Genomic DNA, 25,644 nt, shown 5'->3' on the forward strand with positions numbered 1-25,644 from the left:
AGAAACATCGATGTCAGTGACTATCTGTTCTTATATTTCCAAGATCGCTGTCCAAAACAACATTTCCTATGTCCAAAGCAGTGGCCAGCTAAGACGTCCCCCTTTTAAACATGCTGCCAGGTAGCTCTTCTCCTACTCTCATGTTCAGTTTCGCTTTCATTACTGGTTCATCAAGGTAGAAAATAACAGTCCTGGCCTTGACCGCACCTGTAATGAGAAGCCATTTTCCTCCCCCGAGTGTTTACCCAGTAGTCCCTGCGCCCCCCTGCTCTGGTCGACAGCCTTTCTCACTCACAAGCCTTATGGTTTTTCCCCCCCCCCATCATTTTCTCTACACATCCCTAACTCAACCTCTAAGTGGTGTTCCGATCCTCAGTTCTCAGAGTCTAGTTCAAGCCTGAAGCCTGAACGGAGCTACTCTTTCAAAGGATGTTTCATGTGTTCAATCACGGCTGACGCATTTATGTATACATCCATTTTTGTAGCTCACTAAATACCTTCAGAATGTGTGACATGTTTCTGACTCCATTTCTCACTCCAAGGAAGTGTGATGAAGCCCCTATCAGTTCTCTCTGGAAGCCCAAGGTAGCTCACGCAGAATAAGAACCATCGTTAGGAACATGTTCAGGAGCACAGTGAAAGGAGCTCTTGAGATCTGGTCCAGGTCAAAGCAACAGCCACTGGTCTTTATGTAGGAACACAGACTCAGACGTTACTAATGATACGAGACAGTGTTCTCAAAAACAGAAAGAGTCTCGTGTGTGTGTGTGAGCGTGTGATGTGTACGTTTGGGTGGATGTCTGTCTGTGTGTGTCTGTGTGTTTGTGTGTATGCTCCCGTGTGTAAATCGCCAACTTCAATCTCGTTTCGGATCACGAGTCCTGTTTTGCAGCTGTAACACCAGCTGAGGCTAAGTCAGAGAAGCATCTGTTTGAGACAGGTGGCCTCTACCCTACAGCCACAGACACACACCAAGTGATGCCTGTGAAAAAAACCTATATTACATTGTGGGTAGTCTGTTTTCTATCTATGCAAGGAATCTTAAAATTGTTTCATAGACTTGGACTTAACAATAACAATGCCCTCTCTGACAGTATTTGTGGTGCCAGCTAAATTATGAAATGAGCTGTCAATCTACCTCAACATTGTCACGACATGATCTTGAGGTTATTGTGAGTATTGTGTATCCATCATGAATTAAATACTCTCCTTGGCTGAACATCATGAACAAATTCCAAATTATATAGCTATTTCACTAAACAAACACTAAATATATTTGCAAGCACATCTCCGATAGACACTGATCGTCTACGAGTCACACAGCTGCAGCAAAAAATAAAAAAACATTTTCAACTTTTACATTTTCAATATGTCTATTAAAGGTTAAAGCTGCAAATGATTTCTAACAGTCTTTAAGTCTTCAGGTAAATCGTTTCATTTCAAAGGAAATGAAACTGAACAAAGCCAAGCGAGCGTGTGTGACTCTGTCCAGCTCCAGCCTTCCTCCTTGTGCTGTCATAAGAGACCTAGTGTTTATGCTTCGTTCCCGTCGGCATAACAACTGTTTTGGAGCACAAAGACCTACTGTTACTGTTTAACCATAACCCTACTGTTAGCCACTTGTGGACTTCAAAGGATTGAGTATTTCCATATGACTTGACAGAAAGCCCAAGTAGGTTTAATAACTTCAGGGCATAATTTTTTTTTAAAGGCGGTCAAACCATTTAAAGTCAGGCCATAGCCCTAAAGTGTACAATATTTCACAAGGTCTTAATTTCCCCCGATTAGAAGGTGCCCCATCCTATAAGCAAGGCACCAACCACAGTGGTACAGTACACAGCTAATCCACTTGCCAACAAGTTAACTAAAGTTCTAAATTGAGAAGCCACACACACACTCAAGCAGGCGTTCTCCTGCCGTGTTGCAGTATGAGTCTGTTTGGAGCAATGAAGCTGGACTGTAATCCAAGCAGTAACCAGCCAATTGATACTGAATATTTGCACATTGGTGTGAATGTCTCTGTATTTAAGCCAGTAACCACCCTCCCCCATCCCCCATCCCCCCTTCCCCCTCCCCCCCCCCCTCCCCCCTCCCCCCTCCCCCCTCCCCCCTCCCCCCTCCCCCCCTCCCCCTGCCATGTAAATAAATGAGACAAGCTCTGAGGCAGGACATGTCTGTGAGGTGTGTGGAACACTGGTGGGTAGCTAACTGTTCTCTTGTGTTCCACTGCCCCCTGTCAAGAAATACCACAGGGAGGGCAGAAGAGGACTACCACACCCGACACTTGGACTCAGGGTTCATGGGAGTGCCTTTTTTGCACTGGAACGCTTCGGCAAAAGCACCGAAGTTCTGCAGGGAGCCAAGTACCCTGTGAGAGAAGAGAGAGACAGTAGCAGACCTCTGTCAACAACATCTCCACCAGCTGCAGTAGGATTGACACTCCTGGGGCAATTCACGTGTTTATATTACACAGGGAAATTACATTCAGGCACATTAAGCATTTGAAATATCCAACACTAAAATGTACTTTCTAAATACGTTGCTGTGTTTTAGAATCCTTCTTCAATGACAGTAGGTCCATACCTGTATTCTAGGGGACTGTGGGAGTCTGTTTTGATAGACTGGCTGGCATATTCAGGCCGATAGGCACCACACCACACCTAGGGGAGACATACATTAGTTCAGGTTTGATCAAAGCAGACCATTCTGTCTGTTTTTTGCTACTTCTCATAAAGTTAGCGAACTGAACCTTTAAGGAACAATATTTAATGGCTACTACTCCCTTTAAATCCTTCCCATGAAGTGAAGATAATATGCTTGAGAGAGCTGCGTTGCACGGCTGCCTAAGTCCATAATCCCAGCAGGAACTCTGTGTGGCTGTTGTACCGATTTGTAACAGGCTTTTGACTTGCTTTGGCTGCAGTGTCCAACACAGCCACACACTGTTTTCTGGGTTGTATATTTTGTCTGGCACCGCATTTCTCTTTATTTTGGCAGAGATGGTTGACCCTTACATAAGTAGTCTCCATCCAAAATCATGATACGCGGTTGTTTGAATTGTATGTTGCCAAACCCCATTGCACAGTTGTTTATTTTCAGAAAACCAAGAATTTCGAGCACTTTCCCCGTGCCCCTTCATGAGATGTCACAAACAGCAGGGCCAGCCGGACGCCTGCCGAGTGCAGCAATTGGTTGTTGTGATAAAGAAAAAGAAAAGTAGGTCATTCATTACTTCAAGACTTTTTACTCACTTGGGCAAAGTTCAGAAAAAACAGCTGTTTATGGTCCATGTCCAGACCAGGCAAACGAGGCTCCTCCCCCTCTCTCTCGACCCACTTCAGATAGGCCTGTGGTCGCACACAGACACAGGTTTGTTTTGGTGACAAAGCGATGTCTAACAGGTTTATGAGATGGGGATATCAGTTGAGAATCACTGCGTGGACGCAGACCTTGTAAGCTTGTCGAACTCCTCCATTGTCAGCGATGTTCTCCCCCAAGGTGCTGATTCCACTGACCTGAGGCAACACACATACGTGTCTTCAAACACACGCGCAAACATGTGCACACACACGCAAGCACACACATCCACACGCACACGTAGAACAGTCTTCGAACTCGGAGAACTTACATTTTGTCCCCCTGCGAGCTTCCAGTGGAAGTTACCATACTGTTGAACCATGCACTGTGACTGGTCCTTGAAGTGCTCTGCTGAGTAGTTACTCCACCAGTTCAGCATGTTACCATCCTTGTCAAAGTTACGCCCTGCATCACAAGATAGAGGACTGGAGTCACAAGCATGTGAACGCTTGGCAAGGCATGCACCCTTTTAATCAGTTCCATCATGTGCTTTGCACTACCACAGATGCCCCACCATTGTCATCAAAGCCATGGGTGATCTCATGTCCAATCACCATCCCAATCCCCCCAAAGTTGAGAGCCTGAAGCTGCTTCTTGCTGAAGAAGGGAGGCTGCAGGATTCCAGCTGGGAAGACTGGATGAAGAGATGACAAATCAGACATGGTGTACATGTGGCACACACAAGCGCACACACCCATACACACGCATGCACATATGCATGTACAGACACACAACCCAGTAAGACACACAACCGCGCACACACACATAACCCAGCAAATGAAGGGAACAAGATCCAGCTTTGGCCTGAAATCACCACAGCCTATTATCGTCAAACTAGCAGTGCAGTATTACTGAAACATTGTCTGAATCGCATGCATTGTGGCGCCACAAAACCTCTTTTGTCTCTCAACCACAGAGGTGGCGTTCACTGGAGCCTGAAACTAGTTTATTCTATCAACAGTGGAAGGATGTCATTACAGGCAATCATAGTTCTGAATGAGGTGATAGCAGCACTGAGGCACTCAGTCTGACACACAAGCAGACTCATATCAGTTCAAATCATCTGGTTCGGATGCACAGCCTGTATGTGGCGCGGCGCGCTGTGGCATGGTCTCAGAGTCTTACCAATCTGGTTTCTGTTTGGCGAGTAAAAGGCGTTCACCACGGCAGCACCGATGATCCACCTTGGTTAGAAGAGAACGCCACAGTCAGTGTCTCGTCACTCACTTCTGCATGTCTCAATGCACTGATGTAGGATCATGTATTTGAGTTGATGATACGTGTGATATCAAATCCAGAGACCCAACCCTGTTCCCCAAAAGCAAAGCATCTATCCTTAAACAAGTCCCAATGAGCAGACTGGCTGCTTCCCCAAGTAATCATGTAGGGGGAAGCTGGGAGTGTGTTTTTGTGTTGTGCACTGTCAGTGTTGACCATGATGCCAGGCAGCTTACAGGTCAGGGTCCACAGGCTCACGAAGCTTCTTAAGACTCTTGTGGGCTTCGGCCTCAAGGTTCTCCAGGATGTTCTCAAAGTAGTTTTCCTCGCTGAAATTCAACTGAAGGAAGGACGGAACCCCGATTATCCAAACCACACTTGATGACAGATCATCTTAACCTCTCTATGGCCACTACGGCAGTACTTCTGAAGCTCAGTCTATCAGGCCCCCCTTTGAAAATTAAACAATGTCCGTCCCCATTTTAAATCAACTCACTTTCCATATCCTTGTACGCCTTTCCATATCTACCCAACAAGAGTTATTGCTTGATACACACCTTCTTCTTTCCCTCCAAACTGCTCTGTGATACGGTTTAATAAAACCTGTACAATCCCAAAGGGGAAAATGAACTCAGGTAATCCTTGGGGTGGAGGAGAGAGGTGAGAGGTGTGTCAAATGGTCTCCCTTACATGTGCATACTCCTGATCCAGCTTCTGATTGCTGTCTTCCAGAATATGGTCCGGGTATCCAATGTGCTCCTTGATGGCCATGGCCTGGATGAGGAAGCAGCAGAGTGCCAGGCTCAGGGACACGGTGAACAAGACAGGCACTTCCGGGCAGACCTGCTTATTGTTGAAACACATGTTCTTGTTTCACAGTTTGAGAGTTTTCCCCCTGTGCTGTTTGTACCTTCTCTCTTGCCTTCTCTTTGGAGGGGCCATCCATCCAGCTCAGCTCCTCCAGAGTCTCCACATACGCTTCCTGGATCTTACTGATGAGATCACTCACCTGCCCACAACAGCCAAGTTCAAATGTAGATCGAATCAAATCAAATCTTCATGAAGTAAAAAATGACGTTTGTTGACGAGATGTTTCAAGTAAAACACAAACCGTGTGACTTATCTTATACAGCATCTTGTAAAAATGAGTTAATTCAATGTTTTGACTTGTTTTAACTTGAAACTGTATATTGTTCACATTTCTTATTTGGCAGACGGGAAGCTGAACGGACAAAAACCTCTGTGCTGCTGACAATAATGGTTTCCTTTCAGCAGACTAAGCTAGTGTTGTGGCAGTGCTGTACAGTAATAGCAGAGCCAGAGGGAGAGTTTCCTGTTTGTCTGCCTCCTATCTGGGGCTGTGACTCACCATGCGCTTGCTCTCCCCAGCGAAGGTCTCCCGAACATAGAGGGCTCCAACGGCATTCTCCATGCTGCTCTGAACATAACGCACACAGTCCCGCCAACGTGCTTCCTCCACAGTGGTCCCATACAGAGCCTGGCCAAGTAGACACACACACACAGACACACACACATACACAAACACACACGCAAACACACACAGTCACACACACATACTCACATAAACACACACACACACATACTCCCACAGAAACACACACCCACACAAACACTCACAGAGACAAGTCACAAGTGTCAAGTCCAATCCTCCAGTACCATTTGCCTTGTGAAAACGTTGTCATGTGTTCCTAATGAGGAAGTCTTCCTCCTAATACTGTCAGACATCTCATCTCACCTTCCTGTACTGAGACCTGGCATCCTTGAAACGCCGGCTCAAGCTGCTGACTCTCTCAATGACGAGCTGCCACGTCAGGTAGTTCTGCATGGTCCTGTGGGAGTCCGTTCATATTCTCGTGAATGATACGCACACACATGAACGCACACATGAACACACGCGTCCATGCAGACATCCATCCAAACCCATCCACACACAAACGTAAATGGCTGTGACCATGATGATAATCTGGGCCGTTCTGTAGCCCACACAACATGTTAGCGCTGAGGTATTCCATCTGACCTGACACTGTGTTTGGAGAGAACGCTGTTCATCTTTTCAAGGTAGGGGGCGCTGTACACCACCACCTCCTCGTCCTGCCGCAGCTCAACATCCACACTGGACAGTATTCCTTGGACGAAGCGGGTCCAGTTGAAGCCCTTAACAGAACAGAGCTCCGTTTGAGCCAAGTGTTGCAACCAGGCACGACCAGTTTCAACAAATTTTTGCCTTAGTGTGTCCTCATGCAGAAGATACTACAGACTGGATTTGAACAGACACCAAAGAAGAAAAACTATTTTTTAAGTGTATCTCCAGGACCTCCAAGGCCAGTGACCAGGGTGGAGGGGAGCAGAGGGCCAGTAACCAGGGTGGAGGGGAGCAGAGGGCCAGTGACCGGGGTGGAGGGGAGCAGAGGGCCAGTGACCGGGGTGGAGGGGAGCAGAGGGCCAGTGACCGGGGTGGAGGGGAGCAGAGGGCCAGTGACCGGGGTGGAGGGGAGCAGAGGGCCAGTGACCGGGGTGGAGGGGAGCAGAGGGCCAGTGACCGGGGTGGAGGGGAGCAGAGGGCCAGTGACCGGGGTGGAGGGGAGCAGAGGGCCAGTGACTGGGGTGGAGGGGAGCAGAGGGCCAGTGACTGGGGTGGAGGGGAGCAGAGGGCCAGTGACTGGGGTGGAGGGGAGCAGAGGGCCAGTGACTGGGGTGGAGGGGAGCAGAGGGCCAGTGACCAGGGTGGAGGGGAGCAGAGGGCCAGTGACTGGGGTGGAGGGGAGCAGAGGGCCAGTGACCGGGGTGGAGGGGAGCAGTCTGCACCTACGTTGAGACTGAAGGTGTCCTGGAGCTCGCTGAGGGTCATCTTGTTGTAGAGCACGGTGACGTCCTGCCTCTCCTCGGCTGGGGACGTCGCCTTGACAACACACAACAACACCCCAGACATGCTAGGACGTCCGATATACCTTGTATACAGAGATGTACAGTATATCTTGTGCATAGAGAGAGGAATCATAACAAGTTCTGTTGACTCTCATTGGAGAATAAAGACCAATTCTTTGTCATTCATAGATGATGTACCGGTATACAGAATTATATTACTCCTTTTTTGACAAGCATACTGTATTTCTGACTCTGTCTCCACTGGGTTAAGTAAGGGGAAGGGCTAGATGTGTCATCTTGTCATGATGTTTACTTCCTTTGTCCCATCTTACAAATGTACCTTCTGTTAGGAGACAGGATACTCACGTTGGCGATGTCTGTCTCCAGCTCCAGCACCTGCAGCATTTCCTCCCACACGCGCTCATCATCCTGGGTCAAGTTCCGGTCCTCTCGTGCGATCTTCGCCATGGAAACCATGAACTGTAAGTAGGCCTCTCGTACCTGAATACAGACACACACACACACATAGTGATGTTCCTGTTTTCCCATTGTCTGGGAGTCACTGTGATAAACAAACAGCATTTCAACAATCATACTTTATTTCCTGTTTTTGTTTCACTGTGTCGGATAAAAATACAGTGACACTATCCAGACAAATACTGTGCCCTTTAGGTCTTTGATTTTCTGCTGTCCTTATTGTATGCACTATTTGTACTTTGCTTTTGAGTGAAAATGTCTGCTAAAATAAAACTAAACTCGACTCTAGACTAGGAAAGTTACCTTTTTGTAGTTTCCATCGTTATAGTAGTAGTCTCTGGATGGCATTCCCAGTCCAGGCTGGTCGATCTGTCAAAACAGCAGTGGTCAGCTCAACACTGTCATACTACTCTGGACAGTGGCCCAAAAGACCACAGAAAGGTCAATCATTTGAATGATTTGTGCAGAAACAGCAGCTGACAAAATGTTCATGTGAAACTCCTCCAGTGTCTACAGTTGCAAACTGACTTATAAATACTGATTGTTGTTGGACCTGTGGCTCATTGCTGTCACTCTAAGTAACAGCTTCTTCCTGTACTGTCACACGGACCCTGTGCTGTGTTGTCACACGGCCCCTGTGCTGTGCTGTCACAAGGACCCTGTGCTGTGCTGTCACACGGACCCTGTGCTGTGCTGTCACAAGGACCCTGTGCTGTCACAAGGACCCTGTGCTGTCACAAGGACCCTGTGCTGTGCTGTCACACGGCCCCTGTGCTGGACTCACGTAGATGATGTGGCGGCTGGAGTCGCGGTCGTCCGTCCACACGTACATGTCCAGCAGCACCTTCTTGTGGAAGCGAGAGGTGAGTTTGATCAGCGTGTCCTCCAGACTCCAGGCATCCTCTGAGGGAAACACCAGGAACATCAAACCCTCACACTAGCACACCTTCAGAGTCATGTACTCATAAAGGATAATGACTCCCGAGGACAGAACAGGAGTTCAGTGCATTAAACTTGGGATTCAATTAAGCATAAATGTAATGCTTTACAGACTGGACATGGTCAGTTGATTTAGAGGTACAACAGTGGCGTTAATGCGATATTGTGCCACCCATTTAACAAGGAGACGTTTACAAAGACCAGCTAACTACCCCTTAGAACCTAGAGCAACCCTTCCTCCTGTTGCTCCTCAGCAACCATGAATCTGTGTCTGCAGATGCACTGATGCGTGGTTAATTCTGTTTGAACCATGCTCTTATGATTACATGTAATTACACAGTCAGCAGTCAGGAGACGCTATTTTAAGAAGCGGTCACAGTCCTGATTGAGAACCTGCTCTGCCCACTCAACACGCCCCAAATCACAACACCTGAATGCTCAGCTCAGGTCTATCACCTTAAAGATCTGTCGGCCTATCTGTCTGTCTGTCTTTCTGCCTGCCTGTCTGTCTCTTCTCGTTCTCTCGCTCTCTCTCTTCCTCTCTCTCTCTCTCTCTCTCTCTCTCTCTCTCTCTCTCTCTCTCTCTCTCTCTCTCTCTCTCTCTGCTCTCTCTCTCTCTCTCTCTCTCTCTCTCTCTCTCTCTCTCTCACTCTCTCTCTCTGTCAGTCTGTCTGTCATGATTTCCCTTGAATGCTCCAACAACCAGATGTGCGTGTTCATGTGGTTCAAAGCGCAGTGTGTCTGTGGGCGTGTGTGTTTTTTATTTAGTGTGTTGTCAGAGATGACGGAGAGTATGTGTGTTTAGTACCCGTGGTGCTGTTCCAGTCCTCTGAGGCAACAGGCCAGTCTCCTACACTGTCAATGAGCCTGAGGAGGGGCTGGGAGTCACGCTGCTCAATCAGACCTGCAGGAGACACACACACAGACAGACACACAGACACACACACACACACACACACACACAGAGACAGAAACAACAACATACACACACACACACACACAGACACACACACAGACACCGACATACACACACACACAGACACACACACACACTCAGACACCGACATACACACACACACACACACACACAGACAGACAGACACACACACAGACACACACAAACATAAATACACAAACACACACACACACAGAGGAATACACAAACATACACACACAAACAGACGTGCATACACACCCGCATGCAGATATTCTCGTGTCAGTCAGCGTTTTTGACCATAGGGAGTCAGTACTCTGTCCAGCGTCAGGCTGACAAGTGCACCACTTACTCTCGTTCATGCAGGAGGTGTAGAGGGTTTTGGCCTTCTTTATGGCTTCCCGGTCCTGTTCATTTTCTGTCTCAAGAACACCTGGTAGAAACCAAGCAGAAGAGAGACCGCCCTGACAGATCGTTTACATCCATCTCATAAATGAAAGATGAGACAACACCTCTACTAAAACGTGACTTTAGGTAAGCCCTCTCACTTCAGACACAGCAACAGCTGACCAGCAGGTCTCTGTTTAGATGTCCCAGGCCCCGCCCAGCTGACCTTAGGGTTACTATGGCAACTCACCCACACTGACCTTTGAGGACAATCTCCAGCTTGTCTCTCAGGATGTCAAAGACACTGTGGCGAGAGCTGGTCTCTGGAATCACATGGCTCTCCAGCCAGCCCCCGCAAGCGTACTGGTAGAAGTTCTGACATGGCTCCACGGTGGCATCCATGTTCTGCAGGAGACGGGCGCCTGGGCCACAGACAGAGAGGATGGGAGAGGGGGCAAAGAAATGGGGGGTGTGCACAAAAGAGGAGAAGCAAGTAGGAGGAGAAGAAGAAATGAGAGGTGGTGGACAAAGTGGAACGAGGACAGAATGAGGGAGTGAATGAAAAGAGGGGGGTTGATCGAACCGATTCATCAAAGGGAATTCTCGTTTTATTGTGTCGTGGCCATTTTTAGTTTCGATGTTGTGTTTTGAACATTATCTGTGAGGCGTTTTAGCTCATTGGAGAACAGAAACGTTGTTGACCAGCGGCACGGATGCTCTGTTTGTCACCTGCTGTCACACACTCCGGAGTTGTGCACACATTGTTGATGCTGGAGCGATACAGCTGCCCTGGAAACAACATAGTCATTAGGCATTAGATACAGTAGCAACCAGTCCGTGGTTTACTGGTTTAAAAACACAATTTAGGCTTGTGCTTTCATTGGCATGTGGTCTTATCAAAGCTGAACATGTCTGCCTGCCTGTCTGTCTGCCTGTATGTCTGCCTGTCTTTCTGTCTGTCTGTCTTTCTGCCTGTCTGGTACAGAAAGGAATGGGTTGTGTCAGCACTGTCCTTAACTCTCACTTTTGTCTGACTCTGCTGATGAGGCAGGGAATAGAATGAAGGGGCCACATGGATCAGAGAATTCCTCTGACGCCCCATAGTGGGTGGAGGAAACGCAAGGTGCCTAGACTCACCTTCAGAGACTGAGTTCCTGGACACACCTGGTCTGTTACTTCGCTCTGCATTGATAACGATCAAAAACAAAACAGGGAGGACATTTACTTTAGGGTCTTACTGAATTATATACGAGCTTTTAACAGAATCGACTGCCTGTTACGCATTAAGAAAGTTTACTTAGCAGTGGCTGGTATGGATCCATTCATCGATGCATTCCAACAGTCAAAATTACTCTATTTACAGTAAAATGTACATTCAATATGCTATTGTAATTAACATAATTTGGATCAGATAAGCATGATGACTTGCTCCGTGGTTACACACGTTCTTACCTTTCAGAGCAGACGTGTACAGGACTATAAGACCGGCCAGAGCGCAACTGACCAGCAACAACAACACGGATAGTCCGATCTCCGCAACAGTCCAATGGCGCTTTTCTGGTTTGGTAGATTTTTCCATGATGTCCAGTTGGCTTTCGGATTTGCCCATTCTTGTCTCTCCCCTGCTCTCTGAAAAAAAGTATAGCGTGGTTTGTGAAGGGTATACTGGCACAAAGCGTACGCGCCCGTGACTGGTCTGTAATGCAGTGCGTGATGCAGCATTCCCTCAGAGATATAGAGCGAGCCTAGGGACGTGAGTGCATAAAATCACCCGTTGTTGTCAAACAATGTGTTTTGTATCTACACTGGATATCCATAAGCCTACGTGCTTGAGCAACGTAGCCCACTTGTAATCAAAGCAATCAAATGACCGACTTCGGTGTGTCCAGGCGGTAGGCTTACAGTAATGTGCGTCCATGCACCCACATCTGCTAGGAGTGAGGCTTGTGACTGCATGCTCAATGGGATAAGGCCCCTTTGAGATATCCTAACAGGAGGTCTGAGCCATACATCAAAGAGCACTATTACCCATTCATCGTGATGTTCTATTATCACAATGCTGCAAATGAGCACTGGTGGGGGAACAAAACATAATCACCCATGGCGTTCAGCTGCGGCATTACTCTGCATTCTATTCAGGAGGAGGCACCTGTTCCTCCATCGGCGGCCTGTTGCACCGTCATTAAGACTGACAGGAGAGCGCTGCTGTAAATCAGAGGTTCATGCAGCTAGGGCCCATTACCTCCGGCTGATGAATACACATGGGCACACGTCTGGCAGTGCCACCGCTGTGATGGATGAGCCGGGGGCAGAAAGGTTACGCTGATGGGAGAAGGTATTCCACCGCGTGGAAAGACTGGCACAGACCGACGAGATCATATATCCGTCGTTGTGGTGACTTTAAGACATCGTTTCCTAATGAGTTACTGTCATGTATAACTATATGCCTTTATGCCCGTTTCTGTTGTTTCTTATTTAAACAAATCGAGTGTAGGCTTATAGCTAAAAGTTCATTAGAGCTCAGGAAATGACTGATAGGCCTTAATTGAGCAAAAAAACTAAACGGTAAAGCAGTTTAAATTAAATTCCACAGCATTTTCTTTCAAAAGTGATGTAACCCCGAATACTGACTTATGCGGAAAACACAGGTTCTACATTCAAATAACAACGATAAATGTTAGGGTGTTGAATTACATATGTTAAAACTAAAAACTGCTAATAGGTAATTTGATGATCAAAAAATGCTCGACAGAAGGAAACCCTGTGTTGGGCTGTGTGTGTGGCTGACCAAGAATGGATACATGTTTGCTTGTAGAACCCTTTACTTTTGTGATTGCATGTAGCTAATTGTGTTGTTTAGTGGCTGGTACTGTGTGGCCAGACCCTTGAGGGGATTAGCTATGAGGTCAGCAGAGTGAGTGATATGTGTGAGCAATGTGCCACAGATATCAAAACAAACAATAAGTCTTTAAGTCAGCTTGTAACTGTAGAAACCAGAGGAGTTTCACACTAACAATTTGTTAACTACAGGTGTCAATTCTGCACAAAATTGAAATGCACAAAAATGCTACAAAGTACATTGCACCACGTAGTTACAGTGTCATCCAAGATACAATGCATGTGAATTTCCCTACTGGACACATACAGTATACGAGGAACTTAATCTATGTCTGAGAACCACCAATGTTCACTTATGTTTGTCTGGCTATCAGATGCATCTTGCATGTAGTAACAGATAACCTAATTCCACCTGGAAATGCGCTGTAAGTATCGGTTGTGACATGCTGACAGTCCTGAGTTGTGTGTGTGTACAGGTGTCCTACACCTCTGAAGTGTGTGTAAGAGCCCAGCGCTCCTTACCTGTGTGTCTGGTTGGTAGCAATCCCAGAAACGTCCCTTTGCCAGCTATCCCAGACACCCCTACTGAGTTCTCACTCAGAGCTGGTGTGTGGAGAAATGAGCGTGTGCTCCGCTGGATGCAGGAGAGACTATCTGGTCCCCCGGGCACAGCTTGTGTGAGGGAGTGAGAGAAAGGGAGAGAGAGAGAGAGCAAGAGAGAGAGAGAGAGAGAGAGAGAGAGAGAGAGAGAGAGAGAGAGAGAGAGAGAGAGAGAGAGGCAAGGGGAGACAGACGGGGGGGGGTGAGGAGAGGGAGGAAGGGTTGGAAGAAATAGATGGGAGACGAAGTAGGAGAGGGGAGGAGGAAAATGTGGAAGGAGTCTGCCTGTGATATAGTGATGGTGATGAAATGAAATCACAGGGGGAAAGGACTGGTGAAAGGAGAGGCGAGGGGAGGAGAGGAGAGGGGGATGAAGAGGGTGTAGCAATTATATCAGTTTCTTTCTCCGTTTTTCATGTTGTCAAAGGGGTTACTATTGAATGCTCCCAGCTGCTCAGTGAAGAGCAGAGAGAGAAGCCGTCAGAGGAGGGGACTCTTGGAAGGCTCAGACATAAATCCTGTGCTCCGAGAAATGTGCAAATGGAATGTATGGATTATTGAAGTATTTACTGACTTGCGCCATGTGACTAGGGTCTAAACTAGGGTGTTTACTGTCATACTGTCAGCCCCAGGAACAGTCCAGTACCCACTCCAGATCCAGCTTTAGCTTTTGATTTGACTCAAATCTACAGCCCTGGCTCTAACCCCAGCCCATCCTACCGACCCAGACTCCCCTTCAACATCCCAAGCTCCTCCCCCCCCCCCCCCCCCCCCCCCGTCTGTGTCAGAGTGGTAAAATGGCGTGGTGCCCAGGCTCATCAACAGCCTGATTAACTGCAGTAATTAACTGATATTAGAAAGAGAGGGAGGAAGCCACTGTGTCCAGAGAACGGCCCCTTCTCCAGCCCAGCTGTCCGTGAGAGGCAGGAGGTCCTGCTGCTTGCAACACATGAATAAATATCATATTCAGGAAGCATGCGTGTGTGGGTTAAATGACTGTAAACACATTTGGGAGAAAACAATCACAAATATGTACAGTAAAACGCTGTATTTCAAGGAGGATTAAAACAAAAGACTATATAAAAAGCGAGTGAGTGAGTGAGCGGGCGAGTGACAGCTAATCTCACTGTCTCATGAGACTGCAGATCAACAAAAAGGACTATTTGTGCAATAGTACCATCCCGTAAAACCTTAAAATAGGGCTGTTGAGGCATGCAAAATCTGTTCATAATCCCAAATAGATTTTGCTTGGAGGAAAGTTCACCGGACAACTCCTTAAGTCAATAAACTCCACAAAGAAACAAACCCTGAGATTAGACTGCCAACACACAAGTTCTGTTAAAATTAGTTGTGGACAGTAACTGATTGGAAGTGTTTACTGTAATTGCAGAACACTATGGATTGGATCAGTAACTTTCTCAGTCAAATGATTTGACAGGTAAGTGGGGAGCACAGCAAAGACCAAGGATGGCTTACAGGCTACAGTTACCTGGTTTGACTTTCATTTGTTGCCTGTTTGCAAACAGAAAACACCTCACTGCAACAGCACAGCCAACATATTTCACTGTCCCATTGAACAACCTGTTGAGCGTGTTGCTACACAGTTGATTAGAATGAACCATAAAGGAGAACATCAGAACAAACTCTTCAAGATCTCCTAACTGCTTCGGACCGTGCCTTGGCGTCACTGAAGCCAGATGCCTCGGCTTGTTATCCCACATGTTCTAACCTGTGGTCTCCTTCTCTCTTGCTGCGACTGAGACAGAAATGTTTACTGGCTTGTCTTTACACATTTGTTATTCCATGTGGCTTGATGTCTGAACGATGTCAAACACCTGTGTGCTCAACTCTTACGGCCCCCCTGTGCTCGCCAAGAACATGTCTAATTGTTTAAGTGAAGAAGTTCAAATACAATCATTAGAGATGTATTTGTTGTGCAGCATGCTTGTAAAGCAGTGCCATGTGTGCGTGTGTTTGTGTCTGCAGTGTGTGTGTGTGTGTGTGTGTGTGTGTGTGTGTTTAGACTCTTTCAGACCAGGAGGAAATACTTTACTGCCTTTATGATTAGGCTTTGAAAAACAAGCTTTGAAAGCTTTTTAATAATGTTATTACTGATGAGTCCATGTCTTTGATGAAAAGAACACTACTTACTAGCTAAAAGCCATGTACCAGAATATCTCTGGAAAACACAGTCCCTGAGAACACTGAGAGGTCTCTGTAGAGGAAACATGAAAAGTAAGTGTCTGTGGGCTGGAGGTCTGAAGAGGTTCTTCAGAAGGCGTCCCTGTGTGATTGTATATTTTCAATGTCACAGATTCAATTCCTGGTTGCATACAGATTATCTACTTTTACTTCAAACAATACCACTAGCACATCCTAGCCTACATTTTGTGGCTTCAAATATATTAATGTTAATGTTTTTCTTTGACATAAACGACTCCAATCTTGAGTTCCTTATTTGGAGTTATTATGAGATTTTCCACTAAATTAACACTGTTAATGCATCATTACAAATATGTTCATGGATTCAATTAATTTCAGTTCTGAGACAAGTTACCATAAGTGGGTCTCAGTATTGTATAACTTGGTAATTGGCATCATTTTGTGTGTGAATCCCATTGCGTTACACTTCTAAGAGCTGATACCATCTCACATCAAAGATAACTATTTATTTCTAAAATCTCATCCAAACCAAAACTTTTTAAACTTGGTTTTCTCCTCTGGTAGAAGACAAGTCCAAAACAGATAAAAGCTGAGAAAACACACATTTCTGTCTTTTCAATCACATAAAGTCAGAAAAAAAACTATGTCTGAAGCCAAATTAACATGTAGGCTACATATACTAAAGTAATACCAAAATGACTTAAAAAGAAAATATTTAGAAGTGAGCAATGTGATCAGACGTGACGATATGAGCATCAAGGATATGGACTATGGAAAGTAGGGGTGTAGCTGGTATGCCTTTAGCCTGGAGAGTAAGGAAGAACATGTATGGAGAACATGTAGGGAGAACAGATCATTTGAACACCTTTAGGACCCTGGGGAGCAAGGGAGGACACGAGAAGGCTTAGGAAGACAGGGGCCTTCTTTACTGTAATACACTAAGATTGATCTGGAGTCCGGTAAAAAAAAGAGGTGAAAATCATCATAATATGTAAATGAGAACTGAAAATACAAGAGTATTTAACAAAAAATGCTAATGTTAATTTAAACGTAGCAAACACCACTTAGGCAGAACTGTACATGCAGCACTGTATGGCAAATTAGGCCTGCAATTATGACAACTGGCTCAACCATTGAGCTTATAATGACTTATGTAATAAACTAAATGTTTAGATGTTTGTAGGCGTCAAATAATTTGGTTAGGTCGTTTCTGATTACTATGTTTTGTATGGAGCTCAGTTTTTGACATGTAGAGTGGATTGACTTCAACATTTTTACTAGGTTACAATGTACAAAAGTTGAACACAGCTCAACCCAGGACCACTCTCAGACTAGAGAGATCATCAGAATTAGAATAGTGTTTAATCCCCAAGTAGGGGTCACAAGCAGGGAATTTACTTTGGTGGGCAGGTGCATACAGTAAACATAATATAAACAAGATAACATGTACAACAAAATACGGGCAGAGATATACAATATAATATCAAATAAAATACGATAAAATAAAATAACATGGAATAAAATTATATGGCATATAAAATCATAGTTGGAACTCTCCTTGTAGTCATGACAAGGGACGTTTAGCCAGTACTTTCTCCTGACCCCGAACATCTATTACATAGACACAATCTACTCGTATTAATTGCAAGCTCCCATGAGAACATCCTAACTAGTATCCAATGACTAGTTCTATTGATTAGTGAATAATGTAGGCACACAGGAAATCCCAATTTTTTTCCACAGTAGGAAAACAATAGAGCCCCTGCATCTTTTTGGCTTGGACCCAAAACAAGTATTTGAGGTTATGTAGCCCCACATGGGGTTTGGGGGGGGAATTCTGGGTGAAATACCGTGGCATCGATTCTAGTTAGATAGGAGTAGCAGCCTGTGTAGTGTGACAGCGTTAGTCTTCCCAACAGACTGGCTGTCGGCACGGCAGCGGTCTGTGGATTAATGGGCTGGCCTTACACACGGAGCAGTGACTGGCTGAGATTAACTACTCCTACTGCCTAGATTTGCCGCCTGGTTTTACCGCCTGGTTTCTCAACTCCATTTGAATAAAGACACAGCCAAGGCCCGACGGACATGTCGTCTGTTATAGAAACCCTCGTATATACTGTAAGCTGCTCAATGCTAAAGCAACAGAATTACTCCCCGCTCAGTTCTGACTGATTTGATTCTGTGTCCTGGTTGCTCATCTGGCTGTCATTGCTGGGGTAAATTGGTGGGTTCCTGTGGAGACAGAATGTAAGCCAGATCTTACTGTGTTGGAGCTGGCTCCTCATACACACCCTGTTTCAGCACGTCTTTGGTGTCTCCACCTGCACTCATGCAAAGCCCCTGAGCATAATTGCTTTGGTGATAAGTTGCTTTAAAAAGAAAAGCCGTTTTCAAAGACGGAAAATAATAGTCTACTTGTGGGGCATATGAGGTAGCGATGATAACGTTAGGCCTAGTGAATGCATAAGTCGCGTGTTTGTGTGTGTGTCTGTGTGTGTGTTTGTGTGTGCATGTCTGTGTGTCTGTGTGTGTATGTGTGTGTGTGTGTGTAAAAATGTTGCCTTAAGAGCTCGATCTGTGTTGCTGAAAGTAAATTACCATTCAGCTAATCTGGGGAGTTAAGCAAGGCTATTATGATGTACAATTAAGTGTTCAACATCCATACACAATATATGATTACAGTATACTCCTAGCCATGCTGTTTCTACTAACTATATGCCATTAGAATGACTCATCTATACGGGCCCCGTACTGCAGCACCTTATTTTGTCTCTTGTGCGTGTACTCTGGAGTGGTTCTGTCATTGTTACCCTGGTGACGATGGTTGGAGAACTGAGTGTCCACATTTGCAGGTCAGTTTCATGAAAAAAAAACAGCTGCATAGCAAACTCACTTCACCACCAGGGGGGATGACCTGTTGAAAGCTATGAGAGGAGAGCAGTGTTTATCACACCAACAGTAAACTTGGCTCAGAAAGTTCCATTTCTCTTCTCCTGGTGTTCTGGTGACTCCTTTAACAAGGGGCTTTACATTCTTTCTGTCTGTCTGAAGTACACCATGCAAACCTTCTATTCAGTGAAAGGAACTGACCTGAACTGCAACACTAGGTCGTGAATTTTAACAAGAAGAATATTGCTCTCGCAGTCTATGTGATAAGGACAGATGAGGTCCCTACATACTATACATGTGTTGATAACCTGTACATTAACAGTCTCCTTCCACTGTTTTACATCGTGATGTTGCACTGCCCTCCATCCAGCCAGAGTGTGTTGTTCGTACACCCCCCGTGGCCGGTGCAGTGAAGGTTGAGAGTGACGCTGTACCTCCTCCTGTCTATGGCTTTTCCCAGCCTGCGTGATCTCTCCACCTGTCCCTCAGTCGGTGGCAGCCAGGACAGCACTGTCCCTGTAGCAGGCCTAATCCTCCTTATCTTAATGGCATCTCCCTGCTATCGCACTCGTAGCGGGAACAATTGACTCTTGCTGTCCCTTTATCAGCACAGCCACCCCCTCCTCAATACCACACGGCCAGCTCCTCTGACAGGTGCCCCTGTTCTCTGTTTGAACCTTTCAATGATCCCTCACTACTGTCCAGGTAATCTAATGCTAGTGGTCTGCTATGCACACATTTATCCTAAATAGTGTTCCTTTTGGAAATGAATATTACAAATATTAAGCTGTAAATACAATCTGTTTCAGATTGTCTAGACTCACATAAAAAAGTATTGAGGTATGAAATATTACACTTTTAACCCCTGATATTTGTTGATTTTGGAACAATCGACGGTCCAGAATGGCCTGTTCTTATCCGAAATATGAACATATATAGACAGCAAATTTTGTATTTTATTTAGACAGATATTTTAGGTGTATTTATGTAGGCTTGAGTTTATTTTCTCTTGTATGGCCTGTGAGGCGGGTTAATCCCAACAGTCCCTCAGTGACGACTGCAGCTCTCAAGCAGAGAAACTGAAAAAGGCTGAATAGAGGTAAAACAACAACAGAGATCATGTAAAACTACATTTAAACACCGGATCTGCACCCTTGGACTTGCAAGGTCAAGACAGTCATTATTTAGTCCAGGATGGGATTCATGTAGAGCCACTTGCCACACATCACAAATTCAATCTGAGTTGATCACAGAGAACCCTTTGCTTATGCATGAGATAACGTTATGTAGGCTACTTCAAGAATTCTATTGTTGCTTTTTGCTAACAGAATATGGCTAAAACACATAACATTTTCACCCTAATAAAAATAATACTATTAAACCATTGAGACATCCATAACATACTTGTCACCCATAAGTACAAAAGTAACTTTAAAAGTCATACATCGCCCTCTACAGGGTCTGAATGGATTGTGAAAGACGTGAGACTTGGGAGGACAACACCTAGCTTTCAGTGCCAGGCTCTCATAGCTTTACACAATGAGCCGTAAGATTACCCTCCATCCAGCCCAGCCCACCCAAATTAGACATTACATTTTCTTATGACAATAAATCCCATTACCAAATGAACCAGCACTTTCTAAACGAACAGTTCATTTTGTGCTCAGCTCTAATAATAATATGTTTGTAAATCTTGTGTAATTGCGTTTTTTTGTTTTTGTTGTTGCGGTGTACGTTATCAGCAGCTAATGAACGATGAGGCATTCCGGCAGCAGGCGGTAATTGCCTGGAGCCCAACCGTGGGAGAGTAATTACAGGGACAGAGAGGAGTATATGACTTCATGACTGCCACCATTTAATGATAATGGGGTGCAACTCCACAGTGCTGTGGTCAGCTAATAACTCTGGACTGGATGGGACACCTCTCAATGCAAACCAGCCGTGACTGGAATACAGAGCACCAGCTCGCCCACACTGATCTGCTACGCTCCGTGCCGCTCGACAGGGGAGCACGCATATCATTATAACTGTGACCCTCTGCCACCTGCAGTGCCATGATTAGTGTCACCATGGATGGACAGGTTTAACGGCAGATAAACTAATCTCTTCCTGCCACACCGTTGAGGATGAATACACACCAATATCTCAGCTTTTACAAGCGTTGATTGGCCTTTTAGAAGGACATAATAAGAAAAAAAAGAGTTGACCTTGTTAAAAAAATGAAATATGATGAGGAACTAACAAAAGGCTCTGTTTTAATCCGTTTTGAAGTAGCCTGCAGAAAATCCTTTGATCCAAAATACTTTTCTATAACTCATAGACATTGAAGATGAAAGACAGAAGACGCAAAAGACTGAGGACAGACCTAAAACTTTATTATTATAAGATTCTACCAAGGTTTGTTGCATCTAATGGCGATTAATTTAAAGGCCAGCACTTTTTCTAGATTTTTTATTTATTTTCAAACTAATCATATAGCCTACAAATGTTTTTTTTTATCCATATATTCATCCAAACACATATTTATTATTCAAATATATGTAAATCTTAAGTATATATTTATCATAGCTTTTGGTTTGGCACGCAATACTAATCCAACTGCTCCCCCTGTTGTTTTTCCTTTGCAACACATCAGTCACTTGGCATTCTGGGTAACTTGGGTAGCCAATCAAAGTGTTTTCAACTCGTTGTTATGGGAGGAAAGCCAAGCTGAAACAACGAAGATTTGAAAAACGTATTTCACTCATACCTGTTGCTGCTTATTCAGTTGGATAGAAAAAGCGATCTAACGTTAAAATGTCTTCGACTGAAGGTTTAAATGTATTACGAGAGAGGAATCAAGACTTGTTGCTGCAGCTGAGGCACCAAACAGAAAGACTAAAAAAAAGTATGAGGTCCGAAGCAAGCATAACTAGAGTTAATTCAGAAGCAACCGCACAAAACATGACTAGTGGACAACGTTCGGTGGTTGAAAAGGACAGTACAATAACGGAGGTCAGCCACCTCTTGTTGGTGCAGAACGAAGAGAATCGAAACCCAGCAGACTTTATGGTTACACTTACTGACGCCAACCGTGGTCCTGCTGCACGGGCTGCCCTCGGAAAACCCGCTGTGCGGTTCAATGAGATAATCACCGTAGCCCCACTGAGAACGGCTGGTAAGTGTTTTATTGAAACATTGTGCATGAAAGTTAAAAAAATCTTTAAAATGCACACCAATGTTTATTGTTACTGTAGACGAGTAGGTGGAATCTATTCCAGCACAATCCACTCATTTCATGTCATCAGCACCATCTCTGATGATTGAAACCTCACAAAGCCATGTTGGGGATGGTCAAGCGGTGTATACTGGACTTCTCCGAGATCGAGGCAACAGCCGGACCAGAGGCCACGTTAGATCCCAAGTCTCCAGGAGATCCGACGCTAGACCCGTTGTCTACAACCAAGAGCAAGTATGGGTGAGCTAAGGAGTGGCATAGAAAGCTAATATTTATTCCTCTTTCCCAGGGTCTAATTGCAGGCAGTCTCGGTTAATAACACATAGTTTAATTAAATTGCAATAAGGATGGTTGCTCATGGTCAAGGCTAGGGATAGCTGTTTTGCCAGTAGATGGTGCTGTAACATCAGAATGTGTTTCTGTTACCCGTAACACTGACATCTCCCATAGTTCGGCTCTGTAATCCAGTGTAACTGCATAACCTGACCACAAGTGGTGACTTGCGTTGATGCTTGTGTTTGTAGAGAGAGATGGGCCGAGTCACAGAGCAGCCTCCTGGCTGGGAGCAGGGAACAGCATCTGACAGACGCCGCATGCAGCCTTTACTTGGCTACGACTGGATAGCAGGTATCCTTCGCTCTCCGTGATCCTCACTTGCACTTTCCTCTCAATCTCCCTCTCTCAGGAAGTCTCAATTACCTTCTGTCTTTCTCTTGACGCCCAATCGTTTTCTCTCGTTTCCTTCCCTTGAGATGTCTTTCTTGCTCTCTGTCTATTGCACTCTCTCACTCACCCATTCTTATTCTCACATTTTCTCTATTTCCCTGAAACTAAGGCTAGAATTATTTTGAAATTGAGAAGATTTCCCATGCCGATTGATGTGCAGTGTATGCCCCCCCCTCCCAGGTCTTCTGGATGCTGAGAGCTCCCTCACGGAACGCTCTGAAGAGTTCTTCAGTGACCTGCGGACGTTCCGACAAGTCAACAGAGACCAGTGTGTCCACAGCCTGCATGTAGGGTGAGTCGGGTGCCTCACCAGTTAGTACAACAGTTTGTGTAGTCAGCATTGCAGCACTTTGTATTTACGACTAGTGAGAGTGAGATGTCTCCAAGTCGTGCAACAGGAGAGAAAGATTGAATGGAAATGGATCATATTGGACGTATTTGTTCGCTAAATGTTTTGACTTCAACTTGACAGATTACTTGAGGATGAAGTCCCTCCCCAACATTTGTCGGCAGAGGAGGAAGCCACAGAGCAAACAGACACTCATCAGTGTAAGTCCTGATTAAACCTCCGTACCCATGACACATGAAAAGGACCTGAGGAGGTCAGGTGTAAGTGAGAGATTTGGCACTAGCAACCAATCGCCCTCATACTACATTCGCTTGGTCAGACAACACAGACGGCATCATGGAGGTGTGGATGCAAAGGCTGATGTAGGCACTTAGGTAGTCAGTTTAATTGGCCTTTCAAGTGGCCTTGACAGATGTTGGGTCACATTGGGCTTACATGTGCTGCAGCAGATGAGTGGAACACCCTCCAAAATACTCAAACTGGACGCGTTCATTCATCCATGCCGTAGACTCAACCGTAGACCATCTGAGAGTTGTTTATCCCCAGCCTCCTGAATGCAGCGCCTTCCACAGCCAACTTTGCACTGACACTGTGATGCCGTATGTTTATTTTCTTGCACTTGAATTTTAGGAGGGTTTTTGTACTATGCTACGACATTCCTGTACTGTTCGACATTACACCGTTATGAATGAGAAATGTATATAAATGTACTTCCGTGCATAAGTACCGGGTAGTAAACAACTAATAGCTGTGTGTGTGTGTCCTCAGGTACGTTCTGTTACAGGATCAACGGAAGGTTGTTCCCAGCTTCTCTGGACCCTCAGGAGTCCTGTCCCGTGTGTAAGATGCCCAAAGCTGACCACCCCCACTCTGCAGCCGAGCCTGCTTTCATCAGGTGCTTAGCCCTATAGCTAATCCCACGTCTTAATCATTGCAAAGGTTTCCATCTTAAAAATGTTCAGTGAACAGAGAACACGCTCGGCTCATGTCCCTTTGGCTTGGTCTCGTATCGGGACGGAAGACATTTGAACTGGCGAAACCGTCACTCGAATGACAATCCGGTAGTGTGAATGGCTGGCTCGTTTTAGCGCTGCAGGCTGTGGGTGTTATGAATGTGTTGTCGTTGTGTTTGTGTCCCAGGGTGAGCATCCCTCGGTCCACCCTCCTGCCAGCCTACCAGTACAAGGCCCACCGGCGCTGCAGCTTCGACCCCTCAGACAGCCTTGGGTTGCCTTCAGTGAGTTGAACACAGCCGTGACTGAGACGAGCTATGCCAGGCTGTTCTGACTGAATTCAAGATATAGTACCAACAACGTTCCTCCGTTATCTGAGTCACGTGCGGTTAACCTGCTCAGGCCTACACTGCGACAACACTACAGTTATCAGATTTTCACTCACCACGTTGCCCAACTTAACGCTTTGATTTTTCAGCTATGTTTCATAGAGCTCGCCTGTTGGGACAAGCCCGTGACATGGTTTGTGGCATTGTTGTGTCCTTCCCACAGCACTGTCTCTCAGGCTGGTCGAACCCAGCCCCCAGCTCTCTGCCTCTGGCCAGCAGCCTGGACCTGCGGAGCTACCTGAGGAACACAGCGCCTCCCACTGGGCTGGCGTCAGCGCTGCCACAGCCTGGGAACCAGCAGGTGAGACGTTTTACATCAACCTTTAGCAGACGCTTTTATCGGAAGCGACGTATGAATACGTCTGGTACTGTGGCAAACTTTACAAAATGTCTTCCCTCTGACCTTGTCTAACATGAATGGCCAGTCAGGGCTTGAAACCTTTTTTATAGGTCAAGCCTGAATGTACAGGATCACTGTGAAGAGATCAGGTCACCTTTAGCAAGCCTAGCTTTTATCAAGTCTTTTATCGTGTGAGCTTCATGTGCATCTTCTGAACCTCGTCCTCAGGAGGATCTCTCCGTGTCCAGAGTGTCTGGTAGCACACGCTCCGACCAGCTGTTGAACGTGTCTCGTCTGGCCCGCTACCATATCCAGCGTCTGCCTCCTGCTAACAAGCCAGCATGTTGCTCCTCCTATCCTGTGTTGTGAACACCCACTGGAAACACCATCAAGTAGTCTTTTGACATATATTAAATAGGCAGTCCCAAGTAAGTATTTGAAAGGGCTGAAAAGAAGTTTGGCACCAATTGGCCCTCCAATAAAAGCTGATGTAAACCAAGCAGTGTAAACCATTATTTTAACGTTTAACAGAACTTTTATTGATTACAAAATTGTACATCTGTGTTGTAGATTTTGCTGTTGAAAATGTTTTTTGTTTGTTTTGTACTACTGAAATTGCTATCGAGTAAAACTAAGTGTTTTTAAAGTTGTGCTCTTGGACAGGAAGTGAAGTGTTTTGCAATCTCTGAAACTCTCATATCCTACTTTCCGTTTCTTTTCCCTTTTTTCCCCCCCCTGACAATGTTTACGAACTGTACTTCAGTGATATATATATATATTTTTTTTTTACTTCCCTCTTGAAGGACTCAAGAAAGCCAAGAGAGTCTGCTGTGCCTGTTTATGAGGTTAGGTCACACACTAATTTAGAGAGGAAATACATTATCTCACTGCATGTAGACCCACACCCAGAATTGTTTTCTCACTTCTTGACTTTGAAAGTCTCTACAACATTTTTGTTGTAATGGTGGAGTCATCATATCGT

General features: G+C 45.5%; 2 protein-coding genes across 5 annotated transcripts; one reads left to right on the forward strand and one right to left on the reverse strand.

The window, feature by feature from the left end:
• Nucleotides 1-2,126: 2,126 nt before the first annotated feature.
• On the reverse strand, nucleotides 2,127-13,741 carry mmel1 (membrane metallo-endopeptidase-like 1). Its single transcript, XM_047026414.1, has 24 exons — nucleotides 13,559-13,741; nucleotides 11,651-11,827; nucleotides 11,336-11,380; nucleotides 10,928-10,987; nucleotides 10,459-10,620; nucleotides 10,164-10,244; nucleotides 9,686-9,781; nucleotides 8,723-8,841; nucleotides 8,242-8,307; nucleotides 7,828-7,962; nucleotides 7,406-7,495; nucleotides 6,614-6,750; nucleotides 6,332-6,425; nucleotides 5,945-6,073; nucleotides 5,486-5,584; nucleotides 5,266-5,349; nucleotides 4,812-4,915; nucleotides 4,483-4,541; nucleotides 3,872-3,991; nucleotides 3,629-3,762; nucleotides 3,450-3,515; nucleotides 3,252-3,347; nucleotides 2,584-2,660; nucleotides 2,127-2,368 (listed from the first exon to the last, which is right to left on the reverse strand). The coding sequence occupies exons 2-24, from the start codon at nucleotides 11,805-11,807 to the stop codon at nucleotides 2,269-2,271; spliced, it is 2,310 nt and encodes a 769-aa protein (XP_046882370.1). The 5' UTR covers nucleotides 11,808-11,827; nucleotides 13,559-13,741; the 3' UTR covers nucleotides 2,127-2,268.
• A 7,626-nt stretch (nucleotides 13,742-21,367) lies between these two features.
• Nucleotides 21,368-25,312, forward strand: LOC124471439 (migration and invasion inhibitory protein). 4 transcript variants are annotated; one of them, XM_047025921.1, is made up of 9 exons: nucleotides 21,368-21,845; nucleotides 21,976-22,145; nucleotides 22,430-22,532; nucleotides 22,812-22,923; nucleotides 23,104-23,180; nucleotides 23,749-23,875; nucleotides 24,121-24,217; nucleotides 24,486-24,623; nucleotides 24,891-25,312. In XM_047025921.1, exons 1-9 carry the CDS (start codon nucleotides 21,485-21,487, stop codon nucleotides 25,029-25,031), a joined length of 1,326 nt encoding a protein of 441 aa, XP_046881877.1. In that variant the 5' UTR covers nucleotides 21,368-21,484; the 3' UTR covers nucleotides 25,032-25,312. The 4 variants fall into 4 exon arrangements, with proteins under 4 accessions (XP_046881877.1, XP_046881878.1, XP_046881879.1 ...); XM_047025922.1 differs by having other exon boundaries at nucleotides 21,976-22,139; XM_047025923.1 differs by having other exon boundaries at nucleotides 21,720-21,845; nucleotides 21,925-22,145.
• Nucleotides 25,313-25,644: the final 332 nt, after the last annotated feature.

This window comes from Hypomesus transpacificus, chromosome 9, assembly GCF_021917145.1.
Source record: "Hypomesus transpacificus isolate Combined female chromosome 9, fHypTra1, whole genome shotgun sequence".
Lineage (NCBI taxonomy): Eukaryota > Metazoa > Chordata > Actinopteri > Osmeriformes > Osmeridae > Hypomesus > Hypomesus transpacificus.

Bases quoted from the DNA above. Each gene is read 5' to 3' on its own strand.
- mmel1 (XM_047026414.1), bottom strand. From the start codon at position 11,807: ATGGGCAAATCCGAAAGCCAACTGGACATCATGGAAAAATCTACCAAA. The intron at 6,074-6,331 runs GTGAGATGAGAT...CTACTTGGCCAG, and splicing joins CCAGGTCTCAGTACAGGAAG to GCTCTGTATGGGACCACTGT. The intron at 4,542-4,811 runs GTAAGCTGCCTG...CTTCTAACCAAG, and splicing joins GAGCCTGTGGACCCTGACCT to GTGGATCATCGGTGCTGCCG.
- LOC124471439 (XM_047025921.1), top strand. From the start codon at position 21,485: ATGTCTTCGACTGAAGGTTTAAATGTATTACGAGAGAGGAATCAAGAC. The intron at 22,924-23,103 runs GTGAGTCGGGTG...TCAACTTGACAG, and splicing joins GTCCACAGCCTGCATGTAGG to ATTACTTGAGGATGAAGTCC. The intron at 24,218-24,485 runs GTGAGTTGAACA...TCCTTCCCACAG, and splicing joins ACAGCCTTGGGTTGCCTTCA to CACTGTCTCTCAGGCTGGTC.